Source organism: Carlito syrichta, unplaced genomic scaffold (genome assembly GCF_000164805.1).
Source record: "Carlito syrichta isolate Samal-C Ts95f unplaced genomic scaffold, Tarsius_syrichta-2.0.1 Scaffold306519, whole genome shotgun sequence".
In the NCBI taxonomy this organism is placed as follows: domain Eukaryota; kingdom Metazoa; phylum Chordata; class Mammalia; order Primates; family Tarsiidae; genus Carlito; species Carlito syrichta.
Genome location: NW_007250615.1, coordinates 5,917 through 25,612, shown reverse-complemented (window position 1 = coordinate 25,612; position 19,696 = coordinate 5,917). Strand labels below are relative to the sequence as shown.

Sequence of the window (19,696 nt, the reverse complement as noted above, 5' to 3'; positions counted from 1 at the left end):
GTTTTTGACAGATTCTCTTGGGTTTTCAAGGTATACAATCATGTCATCTGCAAAGAGAGATAATTTGACTTCCTCTTTTCCTATTTGGATACCCCTGATTGCCTTCTCTTCTCTGATTGCTCTAGCCAGGACTTCCAATACTATATTGAACAGGAGGGGTGAGAATGGGCATCCTTGTCTTGTTCCAGAGGACTGGATTTAAAAATGTGGTACATATACACGATGGAATACTATACAGCCATAAAAAAGAACAAAATTCTGAATTTCACAGCAACCTGAATGGAACTAGAGTCTGTAATACTGGGTGACCTCTCACAAAAACAAAGATCTGAGTATCACATGTTCTCACTCATATAGTGGACCTTGATCATCCAACATACTACCATAAGAAAATGACTGTCAGTGGTGGGAAACTATGGGGGGGAGGGGAAGGGGGATGGGACTAATGGTAGTAAACATCTGTCTGGGTACAGGGAGGCACCTCTTATCAACAAGGGGGCCTGAATGAAGCATATTTGTATACCTAACCCTTAACTGTACCTCACAATATCATAATAAAAAATATTGATTTAAAAAAAAAAAAGAAAGAAAGGGATTGTCAATAGCAGATCACTGCCAAGGGAGAGTGGAGGCACATAACATTAATAAGAATACCTGGTCCCAAACCAGACGAAGTGTGGACCAATGGGTGGCCCAAATTTCACCTGTTTGATGACCACTTAGGTACCTAACCCTGAATTGTACCCCACATCTCAAATAAAATAAAACAAAATACAGTTAAAAAAAAGAAATGTACTGAGACTTAGATCAGTGGAGATGGTGGGGTGGAGAGAGTAGGGTGTTTTATGAAAAAGTGGTGTGACAACATGTACAGGGCAGGAGGGTATAGGTAGTCTTTTGTGAGCCCTGAGTGGACCAACTGCAATTCAGAGTGTGTGACAGAGAATGAGACACAAGATAAGGCTGAAAACAAGACTGGGTCCAACTTTATGGAAAGTCCATGGTCAGGGCAAACCACTCGGGTTTTAGTAACTAGTCAACAGAAAACCACTGAAGGCTTTAGTTTAATTTTATTGTTGTTACTAATGTGTTTGCTGTTTTAACCAGGGATGAATGGTCACCTTAGTGCTAGATCCTAATATAGAAGATGGCTTTGGGGGAGAGACCATGGGACAGAAGATGACAGCAATAAGGAATGAGATAAGAAAACACCATTGCCAATAATTTCCCATATGTTACTACCTATCTGCACTCTCATATTCACAATTTCCAAATCCCAAAACCCTAAAAACTGAGTGTTTGTCTGATTGTTTTTGTTTTGTTTTGTTTTTAGAGATAGGGTTTTTAAAAAAAAAAAAAGAATAAAATATACTAAACATGAAGGTATGCCTAGCATTACTAATCATTATAGAAATTCAAAGCCACATTCTAGTGAGATACCTGATACCTATTAGGATGGATACTATTTTTAAAAAGCACAGAAAATAATAAGTGTTGGTAAAGATGTGGAGAAATTGGAATCCTTGTACACTGTTGATGGGACTGTAGAATGGTGCATTTGCCAAGGAGAACAGTATGGCAGGTCCTCAAAACATTAAAAACAGAATTGCCATATAATCCAGCAATTCTGCCACTGCATTCATACCTAAAATAATTAAAAGCAGTGACTCCAAGAAGTATTTGTACCTTCATGTTTAACTGTATTATTTGCAGTAATCAGAGGTTGAAGCAACCAAAATGTCCATTGACAGATGAAGAAGAAACAGAGTTATTTATACATACAGTGGAATATTATCCAGCCTTAAAAAGGAATCAAATCCTAACATTCTACAACATGGGTGAACCTCGAAGACATCATGCTAAAAGAGTAAGCTAGTAGTAAAAGACCACATGATTCTACTTACATGAGATACTTAGCCTAGTCAATCTCAGAGAGACCAAAAGTAGGCTGATGGTTGCAAGGGGCTGGGGAATTGAGAAGCAGGTAATTAGGAAGTATCTCTGAGTAGATAAGAAGTTTAGGTTTTACAAAATGAAGCAATGTCTGTGAATGGATAGTGGTGATGGTAGCAAAATAATGTGAGCATGATTAGTGCACTGAACAATACCATTATGTCATTGAGATGGCAAATGTTATATTATGTGTATTTTATTACAATTAGCTTTTTAAAAAATATATACTTAGGAGGAATAAATTCAGCCAGAAAGTTTCAAGGCTTGTACATTAAAAACAACAAAACATTGTTGAAAGAAATTAATAAAGCTTTAAAAAAAAGTGGAAAGACCTCCCATGTAAATGGATTGGAAGACTTAATAATCTTAATAGTTTCAAATTTTCTATAAAGTAATTGTAATCTCTACATTTCAAATTCAGCTATTTTTTTTCAGATTGGACAATCAGATCCTCAAATTAATATGGAATTGCAAGGAACACAGAATAGCCAAAGTGTCATTAGTCAATAGAGAAATGCAGATCAAAGCCACAATTAGATACCACTTAATGTCTATCATGTTTAAAATAGATGATTATGAATGTTGGCCAGGCTTGGTGGTGTGTGCCTGTAGTCCCAGTTACTTGAGAAGCTGAGGCAGAAGGATTGCCTAAGCCCAAGAGGTTGAAGTTGCAGAGAGCTATGATCTACTGTACCCCAACTGGGGTGACAGAGAGAGATCCAAACACACACACACAAAAACTTTCATTCCCAGCATTCCCCCCAAAATCATTTAAAAATTGGGTCTGTTAGAAATTATGTAGAGTATTAGGTTAGAATTAAGTTTAGTATATAAATAACCACAATAAATATAAATGGACTATAATTTTCAATTAAATACAGAATTTTTCAGATCGGTTTGAAAATCCAGTTGTGTTCTGTTTACTAACGGCATACCTAAAGCCTAAAGAGTGCTGAAAGTAAAATGATAGATATATTCTAGTCACTAACAAAAGGATTCAGATGACATAGCTATGTTAATATTTTTAAAAAGATTTTAAGGCAAACTGTTATTAGTGAAGGACTAAGTAATAAACTTAAGAAAAATTGATCAGTAAGATACTGCCATTCTAAATATCTCTTAAATAACTTCAGAGTCTATAAAACAAAAATTGATGAACCATCAGAGAGAAAATGACAAATCTGCCAGTTTCGTAGAAGTTTTCAATACTCCTATCTTAAAATGTCCAGCAGACAAGAAATTCAGTGACTGTATAAAAGATTTGAATAGCATAATTTACAAGTTTGGTATTAATGACATGTAGAACTTTTCACCTAACCATAAAGTACATATTCTTCTCAAGTAAACATGTAACAAGCATAGAATCTGATCACATAACTAGATCATAAAACAAATCTTGTCAAATACTAGGAATAGATGTTGTAAATACCATGATATATGACCACTATATGTTTACATTTGAAGGCAAGTGCAAGACAAATTATATTGAAAATATCCTCATTATTATGGACAAATTTTGAATATTCAGGTAACTTCTCTTTCAAAGAAAAAGCAAAAAAGGACAAAAATACATAGAACTAAATAAAAATTGATATTCTAAATACAAAAACTTCTAGAACGTAAGGAAAATGAAACTTGAAAATAAATGTGGTGGGCACAGTGGCTTATGCCTGTAATCCTAGCACTATTGGAAGCTTGAGCTCAGGAGTTTGAGACCAGTCTTGGCAACATAGTGGGACCTCATCTCTACAAGATATTTTAAAAAATAGCTGAGATGGTGACATGTGTCTCTAGTCCCAGCTACTTTGGAGGCAGAGGTGGAGGGATCACCTGAGCCCAGGAGGCCAAGGCTGTGAGCTGTGACTTGCCATGGCACTCCTGCCTAGACAATAAGAGAGTCCCCCACAAAAACAAAAAAAGGAAAAAAGAAACAAAGAAATAAATGTATTTGTGTAAAAATTTATATTAGAGGGAAAAAAACTAAAATTAATGAACAAATCTCCAATTAGGAAAAAGTAGTCCAAGTTAGAAAAGGAACAGAATACCTTCACAAAGTAGAAGGAAGTTGTTAATAAAGAGCATAGTAGAAATCAGTGAAATAGAAAAATAAAATACAACAGAGAAGATCAACAGAGATAAAGGTTTATTCTTTTAAAAAGCCATAATACTAAAAAGGCGAACTCTCCCAAGATTGATCAGGAACAAATTAAAAACAACAAAATGCAAATATAAGGTTTGAAAAGGGGGCATAATCATAGCTAAAGCAGACTAGAAAACAAATAAGAATGCTGTCAAAACATTATACTATTAAAATTACAAGTCTAAATGAAATGAGTAAATTTCTAGAAAATATATAACTTTCGATAACTGAATAAGAAGAAACAAAACCCTAAATAGTTATTTAAGAATGAAAGAAAGTTAACCAGTAAAAATCTTCCTACAGAAAAAACACTAAACCCAAATGGTTTACTGGTATATTTTACCAAATGTTCAAGTAAAACAGTGTTGCAACCTTACATAAACTCCTAAAGAGCAGAGACAGAGGGGATGATCTGTCTTTCTCATTGAGACCAGTGTGATCTTCACAAGATGTGTGGGAGAAAGGAAAATCACAGACCAGTCTCATGAATGTAGATGTACCAGTACTAATTAACATCTTCTCAGAACCCAGTTCAACTGTGTATAAAAATATATAACTATGTTTTAGATGGAGGGACTGGAGGAGAGAGGTGAGGGATAGTTATCCCAGGAATAAACAATCTATTCATTGTTTTTTAAAATGTCTAAAATTGTCATTCATGTGTCATATTACAGGTGAAAAGCTTTGTGATCATCTCAGTAGGTGCGGATGCATCTAGTAAAATTTAGTAGCATTTATGATTTTAAAAAATACTCTTAGCAAACTAGGAATAGAAGTGAATATTGAATATTTTTAAAAAGAAAATGTACAGAAAACCTGAATATTTGCTTTGGCATATATATATATATATACACACACACACACACATACATATGTCAGTGTATTTATATATAAATATATAATGCAGTTAAACAATTTGTTAAAGCAGCAAGACACTGATAAACAAAGTGTACAGCAGTTTGTTTGTTTTTACATATACAATCATTGCTTTTAAATGAATGAGGTTAAGAGAATAAAGACATCCGTGCCACCTCTCAAAACCTGACTAAAAAAAAAATTGACTTGGGGAAGACCAAACAGTGTCTCTCCAGACTTATCTGCACGAACACTCTAAGCCAAAAGGGATTGGATTCCAATTTTTAATGTTCTTAAAGATAAGCAATTTAAACCAAGAATTTCCTACCCAGCCACACTCAGTTTAATCAGTGACAGAGCATTAAAATCCTTTCCAGACATCCAATCCTTAAGAGAATATGCTGCCTACTACCAGCACTTCAGGAGATCCTTAAGAATATGTTGAGCACAGAAAAAAACAAGGCCATGCATATCATAAGAATACAGGCAAACAGAGTTAACAGAGCATACAGAGCACCCACAAAAATAAAAACATATAGATATAGAAATGCAAAAGTTAAAAGAAAACAAAGCAGCTTTGTAAGAGCCTGTGACAGGGATAAACTCTCACATTTCAATAATCACCCTGAATGTGAATGGACTAAATGCACCACTGAAAAGATATAGAGTGGCAATTTGGATTGCAAAAAGCATGATCCAGCAGTTTGCTGCTTCCAGGAAACTCACCTCACAGCAAAGGACACCCTCAGACTCAAAGTTGGAGGATGGAAAATGAACTTTCAGGCAAACAGAAAACAAAAGAAAGCAGAAGTAGCTATTCTAATATGAGACAAAACAGCCTTCAAGCCATCAAAAGTTATAAAGAATACAGAAGGATGCTACATAATGATAAAAGGCTCAATCTACTAGCAAGAAATACTCAATTCTAAACATATTTAAACCTAACACAGTAGCACCAGGTTTTATAAATCAACTAAGTAAATTGAGAGGACACTGACCCTCACACAATCATACAGGAGACTTTTAAATATCCCACTAACAGCTCTAGATAGATCTTTGAAACAAAAAATCAATAAGATCCAGAACCTCAACTGGATGCTCAACCAAATGGACTTAATAGACATCTACAGAACACTTCACCCAACTAACAGAGTATTGCTGTATTCTACTTATCAGCACATGGAATATGCTCCAAGATTGATCACATTATCAGACATACATCAAACATAAATAAATTCTAAAAGATTGAAACAATACCATGTATCTTCTCAGGTCACAGTGGAGTAAAATATCACCACCAACAAGATCCCCAAAATACACAAAGACGTGGACACTAAACAACACACTGCTGAATGACTTCTGGGTCAACACAGAAATCAAGACAGAAATAAAAAGATTCCAGGAAACAAATGAAAACACATTAGAATCTTCAGAATGCCATGAAAACAATATTAAGAGAAAAATTCATAGCATTGCACACACACGTCAAGAAAAGAGAATGATCACAAGTAAACAGCCTAACGTCATACCTAGGGGAGCTGGAAAGGCAAGAGCAGCAAAATGCTAACTCAGAAGAATCCAGATTACCAAGATAAAGTTGCAACTGCAGGGCATAGAAGACAAAAATATCATAGAAAGTGTCAATAAGACAAAAAGCTGGTTCTTTGAAAGGAAAAATAAGAATGATGGACACCCTAGCCAAATTGACTTTAAAAAAGAGAGAAAGCCCAGATAAATACATTTAGTAATACAAATGGAGAAGTCACAACTAACCCTGATAAAATTCATAAGATTTTCAGAGATTACTTTAAAAACCTGTATGCAAATAAAATAGAAAGCCTAAAGGAAATGGAGCACTTTCTGACATCACACAACCTCCCAAGGTCGAAACAAGAAGAAATTGAAAGTCTAAACAGACCAGTAAGAATCCAGGAAATCGACTCAGTCATAAATCTATCTACCAAATTAATACCCTGGACCTGATGGCTTCCCAGCTGAATTCTAGAAGTCATACAAGGAGGAACTGACAGCAGTCTTACTGAAAGTATTCCAGGCAATCAAGAAAGACAGAATGCTCCTCAACTCATTTCATAAAGCCACAGCATACTGATACCAAACCTGGCAAAGACCCAATGAGAAAAGAGAATTGCAGACCAATCTCCTTGATGAACACAGATGCAAAAATCCTGAACATTATTCTAGCAAATTGAATCCAACAACGTATCTCAAGGATCATCCAACATGACCAGGAGGGCTTCATTCTTAGGATGCAGGGCTGCTTCAAGATGCACAAGACCATAAACGTAATTCAGCACCTTGACAAATGTGAAAAACCAAGAACCACATGATTATAAAATTAGATGCAGAGAAAGCACTTGACAAAATCCAGCATCACTTCTCAATAAAAACTCTTGAACCCCTAGAAGGAACATTCCTTAAAACAGTTAGAGCCATCTATAATAAACTTACAGCCAACAGTTTGTTCCATGGACAGAAATTAGAAGCATTCCCCCTGAGAACAGGAACTAGACAGGGAAGCCCATTCTCCCCCCGCCTGTTTTTCATAGTGGTGGAAGGCCTAACCAGAGCAAGGAGGCAACAGAAGGAAATCAAAGGGTATTCAAATAGGAAAGGAAGAAGTCAAGCTATCCCTCTTTGTGGGCAATATGATCCTATATCTTGAGAGAGAGAGCGAGAGAAAGAAAGACCTTGGCATCCACCTCACCAGAGAAGTGAAAGACTTTTACAACGAGAACTGCAAAGTGCTGCTCAACGTAATCAAGGGTGACACAAACAAACGGGAAAACATTTCATGCTCATGGATTGGAAGAATCAATATTATCACAATGTCCATCCTACCCAAGGCAATCTACAGAGTCAATGAAATACCCATCAAATTACCAACATCATTCTTCTCAGACCTGGAAACAATGATACAGAAATTCATATGGAAACAAAAAAGAACATAAACAGCCAAAACAATCCTCAACAAAAGGAACAAAGCAGGAAATATCACACTTCCAAACTTTAAACTTTACTACAAGGCTACAGTAACCAAAACACCCTGGTACTGGTAGAAGAGTAGACACCTAGACCAGCGGAACAGGACAGAGATTATGGGAGCAAAAACTTGATCTTGACAAATTCATCTTCTACAAAGCCTTCAAGAGCAACCACTGTGGAAAGGAGACCATATTTAGCAAATGGTGTTGGGAATCTAGCTGGCCACGGGCAAAAGAATGAAACTGAACCCCTTCCTATTACCATATTAAAAAATCAACTCTAAATGGATCAAAGACCTAAATGTAAAACCTCAAACTATAAGAATCCTAGAAGAAAATGTAGGAAACACTCTTATACATAGTGGAGTAGACAACCAATTTTTGACCAAATTTCCAAAAGCAAATGCCTTAAAAGCTAAGATAGGCAAATGGGACCTCATCAAACTGAAAAGCTTCTGCACAGCAAAAGAAACCATCAATGGGGTGGGGAGACAACTTACAGAATGGGAAAAAATATTTGTGAATTATGCATCTGACAGTGGCCTAACATCCAGGATCTACAGGGAACTCAAATGTGCCATGTGCAGAAAGGAAAAAAACAACCCCATTAAAAAGTGGGCAAAAAACATGAATAGACACTTCTCAAAAGAAGATATGTGGGCAACCAACAGACACATGAAAAAGTGCTCAGCCTCACTCATCATCAGAAAAATGCAAATCTAAACCACATTGAGATACCACCTAACCCCAGTAAGAATGGCCATCATTAATAAACCAAACAACAACAGATGCTGGTGAGGATGCGGAGATAAAGCAACGCTTATACACTGCTGGTGGGAATGCAAACTAGTACAACCTCTTTGGATGACAGTGTGGCGATTCCTAAAGAACTAGAAATTGATCTTCCATATGATCCAGCAATTCCCCTATGAGGAATATACCCAGAGGAACTCAAATACAAAAAAGGTACCTGCACACATATGTTTGTTGCAGCTCTATTCAGCTCTATTCACAGTAGCAAAAACATGGAACTAACCATGCTGCCCATCGAAGCTGGACTTGAGAAAAAAAAATGTGGTACATATACACAATGGAATATTATGCAGCCATAAAGAAGGACAAACATATGGACTTCACAGCAACTTGGATGGATTTAGAGTCAGTCATACTCAATGATTTATCACAGAAACAAAGAAGAGAGTACCATATGTTCTCACTCGTAAGCGGACCTTGAACAATTATCATAATACTATAAGAAAGGGATTGGCAGTAGTGGGAAACTGCCAGGGGAGGGGGAGTGGGATTGGCAGTTGAGGGAGACTGCTAGGGTAGGGAGGGGCACACCTCATCAATAAGGGTATCTGCATAATCAACATTTGTATACCTAACCCTGAATTGTACCCCACGTCTTTAATATAAAAAATAATAATATATTAAAAAGTAGGTAAAAGACATGAGTAGACACTTCTCAAAAGAAGATATATAAGCAGCAAACAGATACATGATAAAATGCCCAGACTCACTTACTAGCAGAGAAATGCAAATCAAAACCACATTGAGATACCAACTAACTCCAGTAAGGGTGGCCCTCATCAATAAATCAAAAACAACAGATGCTTGTGAGGGTGCAAAGGGAACGCTTTTACACTGTTGGTGGGAGTGCAGGCTAGTTTTACCTCTGTGGAAAACAGTGGTGATTCTTAAAAGAACTAAAAATTGACTTTCCATACCTTCTAGCAATCCCTCTCCTGGGAATATACTCAGAGGAACATAAATTTTTCTACAAAAAAAACACCTGCACACATATGTTTATAGCTGTACTGTTCACAACAGCAAAAACATGGAACCAACCCCCCCATCCATCAAAAGTGGACTAAGTAAAGAAAATGTGGTACATATACATGATGCAGTATTACTCTGCCTTAAAGAAGAGCAAAATCATGGGCTTCACAGCAAATTGAATGGAGATGAACATCTATTACAGAAACAAAGAACTGAATACTGTATGTTCTCGCTCTAACTGGAACCTGAATGTTAATCACATTAGCACAAAGGAAGAATTGGCAGTTGATAGACACTGCCACTGGAGGAGGGGAGGGGCACATAACATCACAAAGGGTACGTGGTCCTAAACCAGGAGAAATGAGGACCAGTTGGAGGTCCAAACTTCTCCTGCATGCAGCCTGCCTGTGTAGCTAATCCTGACTGTACCCCACATCTCTATAATAAAAAAGATATAAAACTCAAGAAATTGTCTGGGCTCAGTGGCTCAGCCTGTAATCCCAGCACTTTGAGAGGCCAAGGTGAGTGGATTGCCTGAGCCCACGGGTTCAAGACCCGCCTGGGCAATTGTGCGAGCCCTCATCTCTACTAAAAAATTTTTTAAAATTAGTCGGGCATGGTAGTGTGCACCTGTAATTTTGGCTACTTGGAAGGCTGAGGAGGAAGGATCACTGGAGTCCAGCAGGTCGATGCTGGGGTGGCTGTGAGTGTGCCACTGCACTCCAGTCTGGGTGACAGAATGAGACTCCAACTAAAAAAAAAAACCAAAAACAAAAAAACTCAAGAAATAAGCAATTGACATTGAGAAACTTAGTAAACAAAAACATTTTAGTTTCTTCTATCTTTTTTCCCTATTCTATTTGCCACAACCTATAAATTTGACCAAAATGCAGCAAGTCTGATTGAATTATAGGCAATTGGCAGTCAAAGATTATCCTTGCTGGTGTCGACATTTTTGGATGTGTTTCTGCTGCTATATCACAATTCTGATTTTCATATAAAATTTTCTTGATTGCTAAAAAAAATTGACCGTGAAATAGAAATACAGATTTCATCATCAGTGAAATTTGGTTGTCTTAGTTTCCTGAGCCATCCAGATATAGGACTGAGGAGGGAGTGTCTTAATCCAGGTTTACATATTCTCAAAGCCAAGACACTCTATAGATTAAGAGTTAAGTGAAGCTGTTGCAAGATAAGTGGCTAAAGAATGGGATCATGGCATCTAAGGCTGACGGGAAGGGAAATGAATTTTGGCAGAAGATGAAGGACTAAGAAAAAAATAGAGGGATTGAAGAACTGGAGGTTAGAGGAAGTCAAGATGTTGTTTTTGCCTGGGATGGCGGAGAAGGACTAAGAAAAGTGAGAGAAGAAAGCAGCCAAGGTAGAAACTTGTGATCTAAGGGTAGACTCTTTAAGGAATTAAGCAAAGTAGCTTATGACCAGTAGTGTTATTTCTTGAAGTGAGGGAGAATGGAAGGCCTTTGGAATTAATAAGATCAAGGAATTGTGAGCTGCCGTGGTGAATGCTTTTTCGTGTGGATAACAAGATCACCCAGAACGATTGCAAGTGTCGGATAGAAAAATGCCTTCTCCTCATATTTATAAAACAACACAAATTAGTTGATATATAACTCATAAGTGCTCAAGAGAGGGGGACAGACTTTCAGATAACTGATGCGGTATCTCTCATGTGTCTGAGGCAAGAAGTCTTTTGTTACACCACCTCTTTGCTCTGCCGATCCGCTGTTTTGCTCCTGGGAATGGGGCCTATTAGCCAGCCAGACCCTGAACCCTTCCTTCCCTGCTGTCTCCTGCTAATCTATTTAAGTTTTGTAATCTGCACTAATCTGCACATATTAGATTTCTCCTTGGCTTCCTTCAGCCTTCAGCATGTACTAGACAAAGCCATCGAACTGAATATTCCAGTATTTCACATCTCTCTTTTGAAGCCTGTCTGCAAAACATAGGCCAGTAATCTCATCACAAAATATTTGGAGTTTACATGATAGTCTTTCTTTAACAGCTTCGACTTTTCCACCTCCCTCAGTGGTTGAGATTAAGACTCTCTGTTTGCCTTCCAACATTATTTACAGATGAGTTTGGATCTTTTTTCTTAAGTATTGTCATTTCTAACACATTCCCACAATCTTCGTATTATTTTAGTAAACTGTAGTGTGACTAACTTTGGGACTGAACACTAGCCAGCATGCCATTGGAGTGTGCTTGGTCCCTCTCAAGTGATTGGAGAGATTACTGTTGCAAATGTTCAGGAAGTGTCTCCACCTAATCCTGCTGCTGTGCAAGATTTAAGTGGCACCTCGGTTACTGCCAGAACGTTTCCATCGGGGTCCTAGAGTGACAGAGTAGTTTTGGTTTTTTTTTTAATCCCAAATCTCATCAAGGAGTAATTTAATCTCTATCACAGCAGTCAAGAATTTGGGCAAGATTTCTATTATGAACTAACTTGAATTCAGTGCTGCTCAGAATTTATACTGCTTCCTTGAAATAACAGAACCATTTACTTGTCAGTTTTTGTGGAAGATACACACAAATAATTTGGTGGAAAGATATTAAAACTTAGAGCTATGAAAGCCAAACTTGATGCATAGAAAGTACAGTAAGACTCGCCTCAAAGATATATGTAGCTTTTTAAAATTGTAATTTGCGCCGGGCTTGGTGGCTCAACCTGTAATCCCACGCCTTTGGGAGGCTGAGGTGAGTGGATTGCCTGAGCCTGTGGGTTCGAGACCTGCCTGGGCAGGCGAGACCTCATCTCTGCAATAAAATAAAAAAATTAGCCGGGCGTGGTAGCACGCACCTGTAATTCTGGCTTCTCGGAAGACTGAGGCGGAAGGATCGCCGGAGCCCAGCAGGTCGAGACTGCGGTGACCGGGAGCGGCCACTGCACTCCAGTCTGGGCGACAGAGTGAGACTCCAACTCAAAAAAAAAAAAAATTGTAATTTGCCAGGCACAATGGCTCACACCTGTAATCCCAGTACTTTGGGAGGCCGAGGTGAAAGGATTGCTTGAGCCCAGGCAATCCTTGAGCCCAGCCTAGGCAACATAGAGATAGCATCTCTACAAAAATAAAATTAGCTAGACATGGTGGCACACGCCTGTAGTCCCAACTACTCTGGAGGTTGAAGCAGAAGAATTGCCTGAGCCCAGGTGGTCGAGGCTGCGGTAAGCCATGATTGTGCCACTGCACTCCAACCTGGGAAACAGATTAAAACCAGGACTCAAATTAATTAATTAAATTAAAATGATATTTAACCATTAATTTAGAAATATCAGGATACATGATAATTTTTTTGCTTATATGTGTTTATCAGTGAAGTAGAAAGTCTGTCATATGTAGATAGAGTGTAGTAAAGAACATAGGACTTGGTATTTAGTAAACATACAAATTAAAACAAAGGGAAGTCTATTATCTTCTGATTGAAATTTATGACACCTGGAGCTAGAAAAAAATGATTAATTTCATTAATGAGCAGTGAAAATTAAAAATGTTGACCTAGAAAATACTATTCTTGATTAAAATCCCAGGAGAGTTAAACTGAATATGAGTATTAGAATAAAATTTTAAAAGGACATAGATAAAGGAACTGAAACTATTTTATAAGTTTTCCTGTTATGGAAAACTCAGAAGACTTGAAGTTAACATTAACTTTTCAAATATTATTTGTTTTTAACATATAGTAATTGCTTTTTGCAAATGACACTATTTAAGAAGATGCAAGTAAGACCTAGTTATGATTTTAATTGACAAAAGGGAAAACAATATTAACGATTATAATAAACATTATCTTCATCATCATATGGCTTACACCAACAATTATTTTTTTCTCTCGTGCTTCTCCTTGACTGGGCTCAGCTGAGCAGTTCCTTGACTCCAGGTGGAGTGAGCTGGGTCTGTAGTGGCCTGGCTGGCAGACTGTGAGCTGACAGCTCATCTAGGGCTGGGGGCCTCAGCACCTCTCTTTTCCTCACGATGTGGGCCCCTCCATGTAGCACTAGACTCCAGAAGAAAGAGTTCCAACAGAGAAAGTCTTGAAAGCTACCAGGCACTTCATGTCCTGGCCTCAGGAATCACAGAGCATCACTTCTGCTGTCTTCTGTTCCTCCCAGGAAGTCTCAGGGCACACCCAGATCTGAGAGGAGTGGGGAAAGACTCCACTTTTGGATGGGGCAGTGGCAAAGTCACACTGTAAAAGGGAATGTGGGGTGGGAAATACTGCTGCAGCCATCTCTGGAAATCAACTCTGCCACTTGCTATAAAAGAAGTCTGAAGAAGCTCCCCGTGTGTAGATATGAAACGATCACCAGGATATGTTGCTATATGAAAAAGCTAGGTGCAGAACAGAGTATATTATATACTAATATTCATGTTAGAAAGTGGCAGAAAAGAATATATCTATTTTTATGTATATTTAAGAAGTCTGTGAAAACAAACACAAAAAACGAGTAACAGGTGAACAGGGGGTGTTGTCAGAGGCCTTTCACTGTAAATGTTATTATACATTTTAAAAAGCAGTTTGAATCCTCAAGTAAATAACTTATATAGCTAAAATATTCCACCCCATATTTACTTTCCTTAAAAACTATTTCACAAGCCGGGCTCGGTGGCTCAGCTGTAATCCCGTGCCTTTGGGAGGCTGAGGTGAGCGGATTGCCTGAACCCGCGGGTTCAAGACCCGCCTGGGCAGTGAGACCTCATCTCTACAATAAATCAAAAAAAAATCAGCCGGGTGTGGTAGCGCATGCCTGTAATTCTGGCTACTTGGAAGGCTGAGGCGGAAGGATCACCGGAACCCAGCAGGTCGAGGCTGCGGTGGCCGGGAGCGGCCACTGCACTCCAGTCTGGGCGACAGAGTGAGACTCCAACTCAAAAAAAAAAAAACTATTTCACTGTGGTTCCATCTTAGAATTTGGAATCTCAGCATTTAAAGGAATTTTAGATGCCACTTAATCCTATCATCCGTATTCATTAAAGCAAGAATCCAGTCTGTTAACCGTGTGGTCTCTTACTTATGTGTGAAAATTTACTTCCAAGACAGTGAATTCTGTTGCTTAACTGTTTTTAAATACCCTCACCAAAATTCTTGATTTTTGAGTTAACGGTTGATTTAACTGTATCACTGGTTCACAAGACACACAGTTGAACAGAAACACTGCTGTAACAACTTCCTAACATATTTATTTCAGATTTTATTGAATTACAACTTAAAACATATTAACTTTATAATCTAGATTTATCTAAGATGTGTGCATAATTAATATTTGAAATATTGGCATTTGATGATGGAAAAAAGTTGAACTAACCCGAACTGTTAAGAATCATAATTTTCAAGGTGCTTTTCTTTTTAGATTACTGTGCCATGCTATGAAGGACCATATCGTTCGTGTCGCGAATGAAGCTGAGTTCATTTTGAACAGGCAGAGAGCTGAGGATGTGCATAAACATGCAGAATTTGAGGTAAGATTTTGGAAGAAGACTGAAGTCTACTTTGCTGTTACACATCTCAACCATCACCCATCTGTGCCCTTACATAAGAAGTTGTTTTTCAAGAGGTCACATTCACCGAAGGCATTCCTGTTCCTGTTTTTAAAAGTTTTAGTCAATGTCAGACATGGAGCAATAATTTATTTTTACCCTATTTACAACATGAAGAAATTTCTCCTGCCCTGTTCCTAACCACTTGGTAGACTGAAGTTTTTCTAACTTATTCTAAGAGTAAATGCAAATGTATATATATGGGGGGGGAGGATTTTATAATTATAAAATACAATTAATTTGGTTGTTTTTAAACTAACAGAGGCTTATATATCACTACATAGATATAAGTATATGATACAGTTATATGGATAAAGTCATATAGGATTCAACAGACTTCTTACTCTGTGTTTCAGTTCATTCAATTTACAAGGCAAAATTGGTTTCAGAAATATTTAGCTGATCTGGTGTTTGGCTTAGGTCAGCCTTGAAAGTAATAAATGACTCCATCAGTTTATTCTGATACAGCATGCTAACAAGTATGGTATGGCTAGAAATCAGAGCCCACAATTCTAGTTTTGATGAGGTTTTTATCTCAGTGAAGCAACTCTCTGAGTCATACAAGTTGATAGACTAGGCCTAGTGATCTCTAACTTAGCTAGCTGAGAAGCATGAAACAGAAAAATAGCTGTTGTGACTTTCATAAACATAATCTCTGTTTCATTTGGTCAGATGAGACGGCTGGCACTTGTCTTGTGGAATTGCAACAATCTTATTTTGAAAAAGATTCCAGGCATTTTAAACTTTGATAAAAGTATAGTGATCTTTAAGTGTTTATGAAAGTAAGGTTTCATATCACTTCAATAATGAACAACATGGGCTATTTATCAGATATCATGCAGAAATTTGAGTGAAAAGATATGGTTGAACAACTGTTCTTTGAAGAATATATTAAGGAATAAGATATGTCAGAACTCAATAAAATAGGAATAGTAACTTAATTTTCAACGTGTGTTAGTGAATAAGATTTAGAATCTTAGTTGAATTCCATGCAGGATCAATTTTGAGTCAATCCCGTTTCCACTAAGAAAATCAAGATATTTTGTGGGGATATAAGCAAATCAATACTTGTCATGTGAAAACATTTAACATAGATTTTCAAGCACTAGATATTAGTTATGAGCTTTAAGACATATTAACCGAGGTGGTCTTAAGCTAAGGGCAGTGTTTCTGAGCCTTTTAAAAAAATTATTTGATTGTTCCCCTAGGAATCTTTTTAGACAATGAAATTATAATACCACTACAGTGCTGCATATCTGTGTACTATATGCATTTGTGCTTTATATATTAAAAGAATACAATTGTTTTACTGCATCCCTCCAACACACACCAGTCTTTACCCACTCAAGGATGAGATCACTCCAATTGTACATGCTTGACTAAGGGTAATAAGAGGTTTTCAAGGGGACCTGAAAACAGTGTTCTTTAGATTTTGTATTCATGATGCATAATATTAATATAAATCTAATTTTGAGTATGTTGCCATTGTTACTTAAGAATGTACATTATTCTTAGCCGGGCACAGTGGCTCAAGGCTATAATCCCAGCACTTTGGGAGGCAGAGGTGAGAGAATTGCCTGAGTTCAAGGGTACAAGACCAGCCTGAGCAACATGATGAGACCTCGTCTCTACAGTAAAACAAAAAATTAGCCAGGCATGGTGGCACATGCCTGTGGTTCCAACTACTTGGAAGGCTGCGCAGAAGGATCACCTGAGCCCAGTAGGTTGAGGCTGCAGTGGCTGTGAGCATGCCACTATACTCCAGCCTGGGTGACAGAGTGAGACTCCAACTAAAAAAAAGAATGTACATTATTCTTTAACCCAAATGATTCCATCTGTTCTCTTTAGGTTAGTGCTATATTAGTGAATGCATTGATGTATGTGTGACTGTGTTTCTGTGTGTGTAGTTTACCAGACACTTATTACTTTTAAATTGTAAAAGACTTTACAAAAGTCATGATATTTTACTAAGACTTTTTGAGGAATTTTTGTATGCCCCACATAGCCTGTAATTAGGAGGAAAAGTATATTTAATTTTAGATGAATACTTCACAGCTAAGATTTTTTTAGGTAACTACTGTAATTGTTAAGGAAGAAAAATGAAAATTTAATTTTACTCTCCAATGAGCTAATGAAATATTAACCTCATTACTGAGGTAGATCATTGTACTAATTGGTGATTCCCTGTACAAAAAGATAAATTGGAAAATGAATTAATCCTTCTTAGACTACTGTGAAGTTATTTGTCCAGAAGAGATGACTTGTGGGTAGTAGTCTATATCAATAGATAGATGGAAGGGATATGTTTAAATACTTTCCATGAAGTAGTTTTGTGCATAGTCATGATGAATGTGAACTAGATATGTATTTTATCAAGTGTGGGAGACGTTTTTTCCTAGTTTTACAACTTGTATTACATACTTGCTGATGTTAAAACTTACAGTCAAGCTACTCTGTATAAAAATTGCAATAAAAAGACTCAAACTTATGATTTAAGAAATGTTCCTCTTTATGTTCATATTGAACCTTTCTGCTGTACAAAGTAACCCATGATCAGCTATTTTGCTAACTCCAGTAAGTATGAATACAGAGAGCTGGCTTGATAACTGTTTATCGTGGAAAACAAGAAGATAAGATTCAGGTAGTAGTTCTTATAAGACCCTTGGAACACATTAAATTTCAGCATAGGAGGGATCACAGAAAAATTTTGTCTCAGCTCCTCATTTTGCAAATATGAAACTGAGTTCAATGAAATAATAAGTAATTAGCATAAAGTGTGAATTAAAATCCAGGTCTAGTAAATTCTTAAATGACTGCTTGTCCTTCTGCGTCATACTGCCATATATGAACTGAAAATCTATACATTAAATGATAAATTTTTAAATTTATAGACAGTAATTAAGAACACACCTCTATTTTAAGTGAGACATACTGTACTGACTACATAAAAAAGTAAATTTACATTTTTATAAACATTTGTGTTTCTAAACTCATTATTTTTGGAGTACATTAAAATTAGATTTTTCAGCGTTGGAAAGAACCATTAAAAAATCACTAATTGCTTTATTTAGCATTGTCCAAATCATTTTGCATATACTTTAGAAAACATATTTTATATTTCAAAGGTGACTATATATATTCTTTACAATAAAGTGTCAAAAGATTACATTATTTGAATGTTAAAAAATTGAGTTGTTACTATCCTTTCACTGAAGGTTGGGCATCATTTCTTTTGTATACACAGTAAGAAAGTTTATCATTGCACATCGTTTGTATTTCTTTATAGTCGCAGTGTGCCCAGTATGCAGCTGATAGAAGAGAGGAAGAAAAGATGTGTGACCATCTCATTAGCGCCGCTAAGCACCGAGATCATGTGACAGCCAACCAACTGAAACAGAAGATTCTCAATATTCTCACCAACAAGCATGGTGCTTGGGGAGCCGTTTCTCATAGGTATGTCATAATCAGGAGTGAGTGATGACTCCGAGGTTAATTATCATCATTGGAAATAAAAATGCAACTACAAATTTAATAATTATCCAGAAAATGTGATTTAAGATACAAAATTTTGCTTGAATTTCTTCGTGACATCTTTAATCTGCTTTATTAGAAATGTTTAGTAGAGCCTCTAAATGTTGTAAAGTAGCCGCGATGGAAGTTATTTCTAATTAATATGTAACATAATACAAAATTTGTTCAGGCAAGTATTTTAACTGCTATCTCATATATAATGTGAGCGTTAGTTATAAGAAGTGGCTTTTTAAAAATCTTTTAGAGCCGATTCTTACCACTTACCAAATTTGTATCATTCTTCATTTTTTGTACAAAGCATTTACTGTGGAAAATAGCATGTTTTCACATGTTTGTTGGCCATTTGTCTATATTCTTTTGAGAGACATGCCATTGCCCACTTTTTAATGGGTTTATTTCAAAATACTAGCAAACTATATTCATTAAATGTTTAATTAAATTTCTGTCTAAGCTGGATGCAGTGGCTCATGCCTGTAGTCCCAGCACTTTGGGAGGCAGAGGCAAGAGGATTGCCTGAACTTAGGGGTTCGAGACCAGCCTGGGCAACATGGCGAGACCTCTACAGTAAATCAAAAAATTAGCCAGGTATGGTGGCACATGCCTGTGGTTCCAGCTACTTGGAAGCTTGAGGCAGAAGGATCTCCTGAGCCCAACAGATCAAGGCTGTGGTGGCTGTGAGCGTACCACTACACTCCAGCCTGGGTGATAGAGTGAGATGCTCCGACTTAAAAAAAAATCTCTGTCTGACAGAGTTTGGGGCTCGTGTAATGTAGGCTGGACACTACCAAGAAGAATTTTGGTAAAAGTGATTCTGTTAGTTAGAGAAGGACTTATAGAGTATGACCAGGATGGTATTTGACCATCTGTCCTGGGATTAC

General features: G+C 37.1%; 1 protein-coding gene across 1 annotated transcript in view; it reads left to right on the top strand.

Moving 5' to 3' along the window:
• LOC103265396 (neurobeachin) overlaps positions 1-18,796 on the top strand; it is a gene marked incomplete at its 5' end in the record, with an annotated part of 269,835 nt that extends 251,039 nt beyond the window's left edge. Inside the window, 2 exons of the mRNA XM_008063067.1 lie at positions 15,101-15,209; positions 18,574-18,796. Coding sequence (XP_008061258.1) covers positions 15,101-15,209; positions 18,574-18,765 — 301 coding nt within the window. The remainder of the gene's footprint in view (positions 1-15,100; positions 15,210-18,573) is intronic.
• Positions 18,797-19,696: the final 900 nt, after the last annotated feature.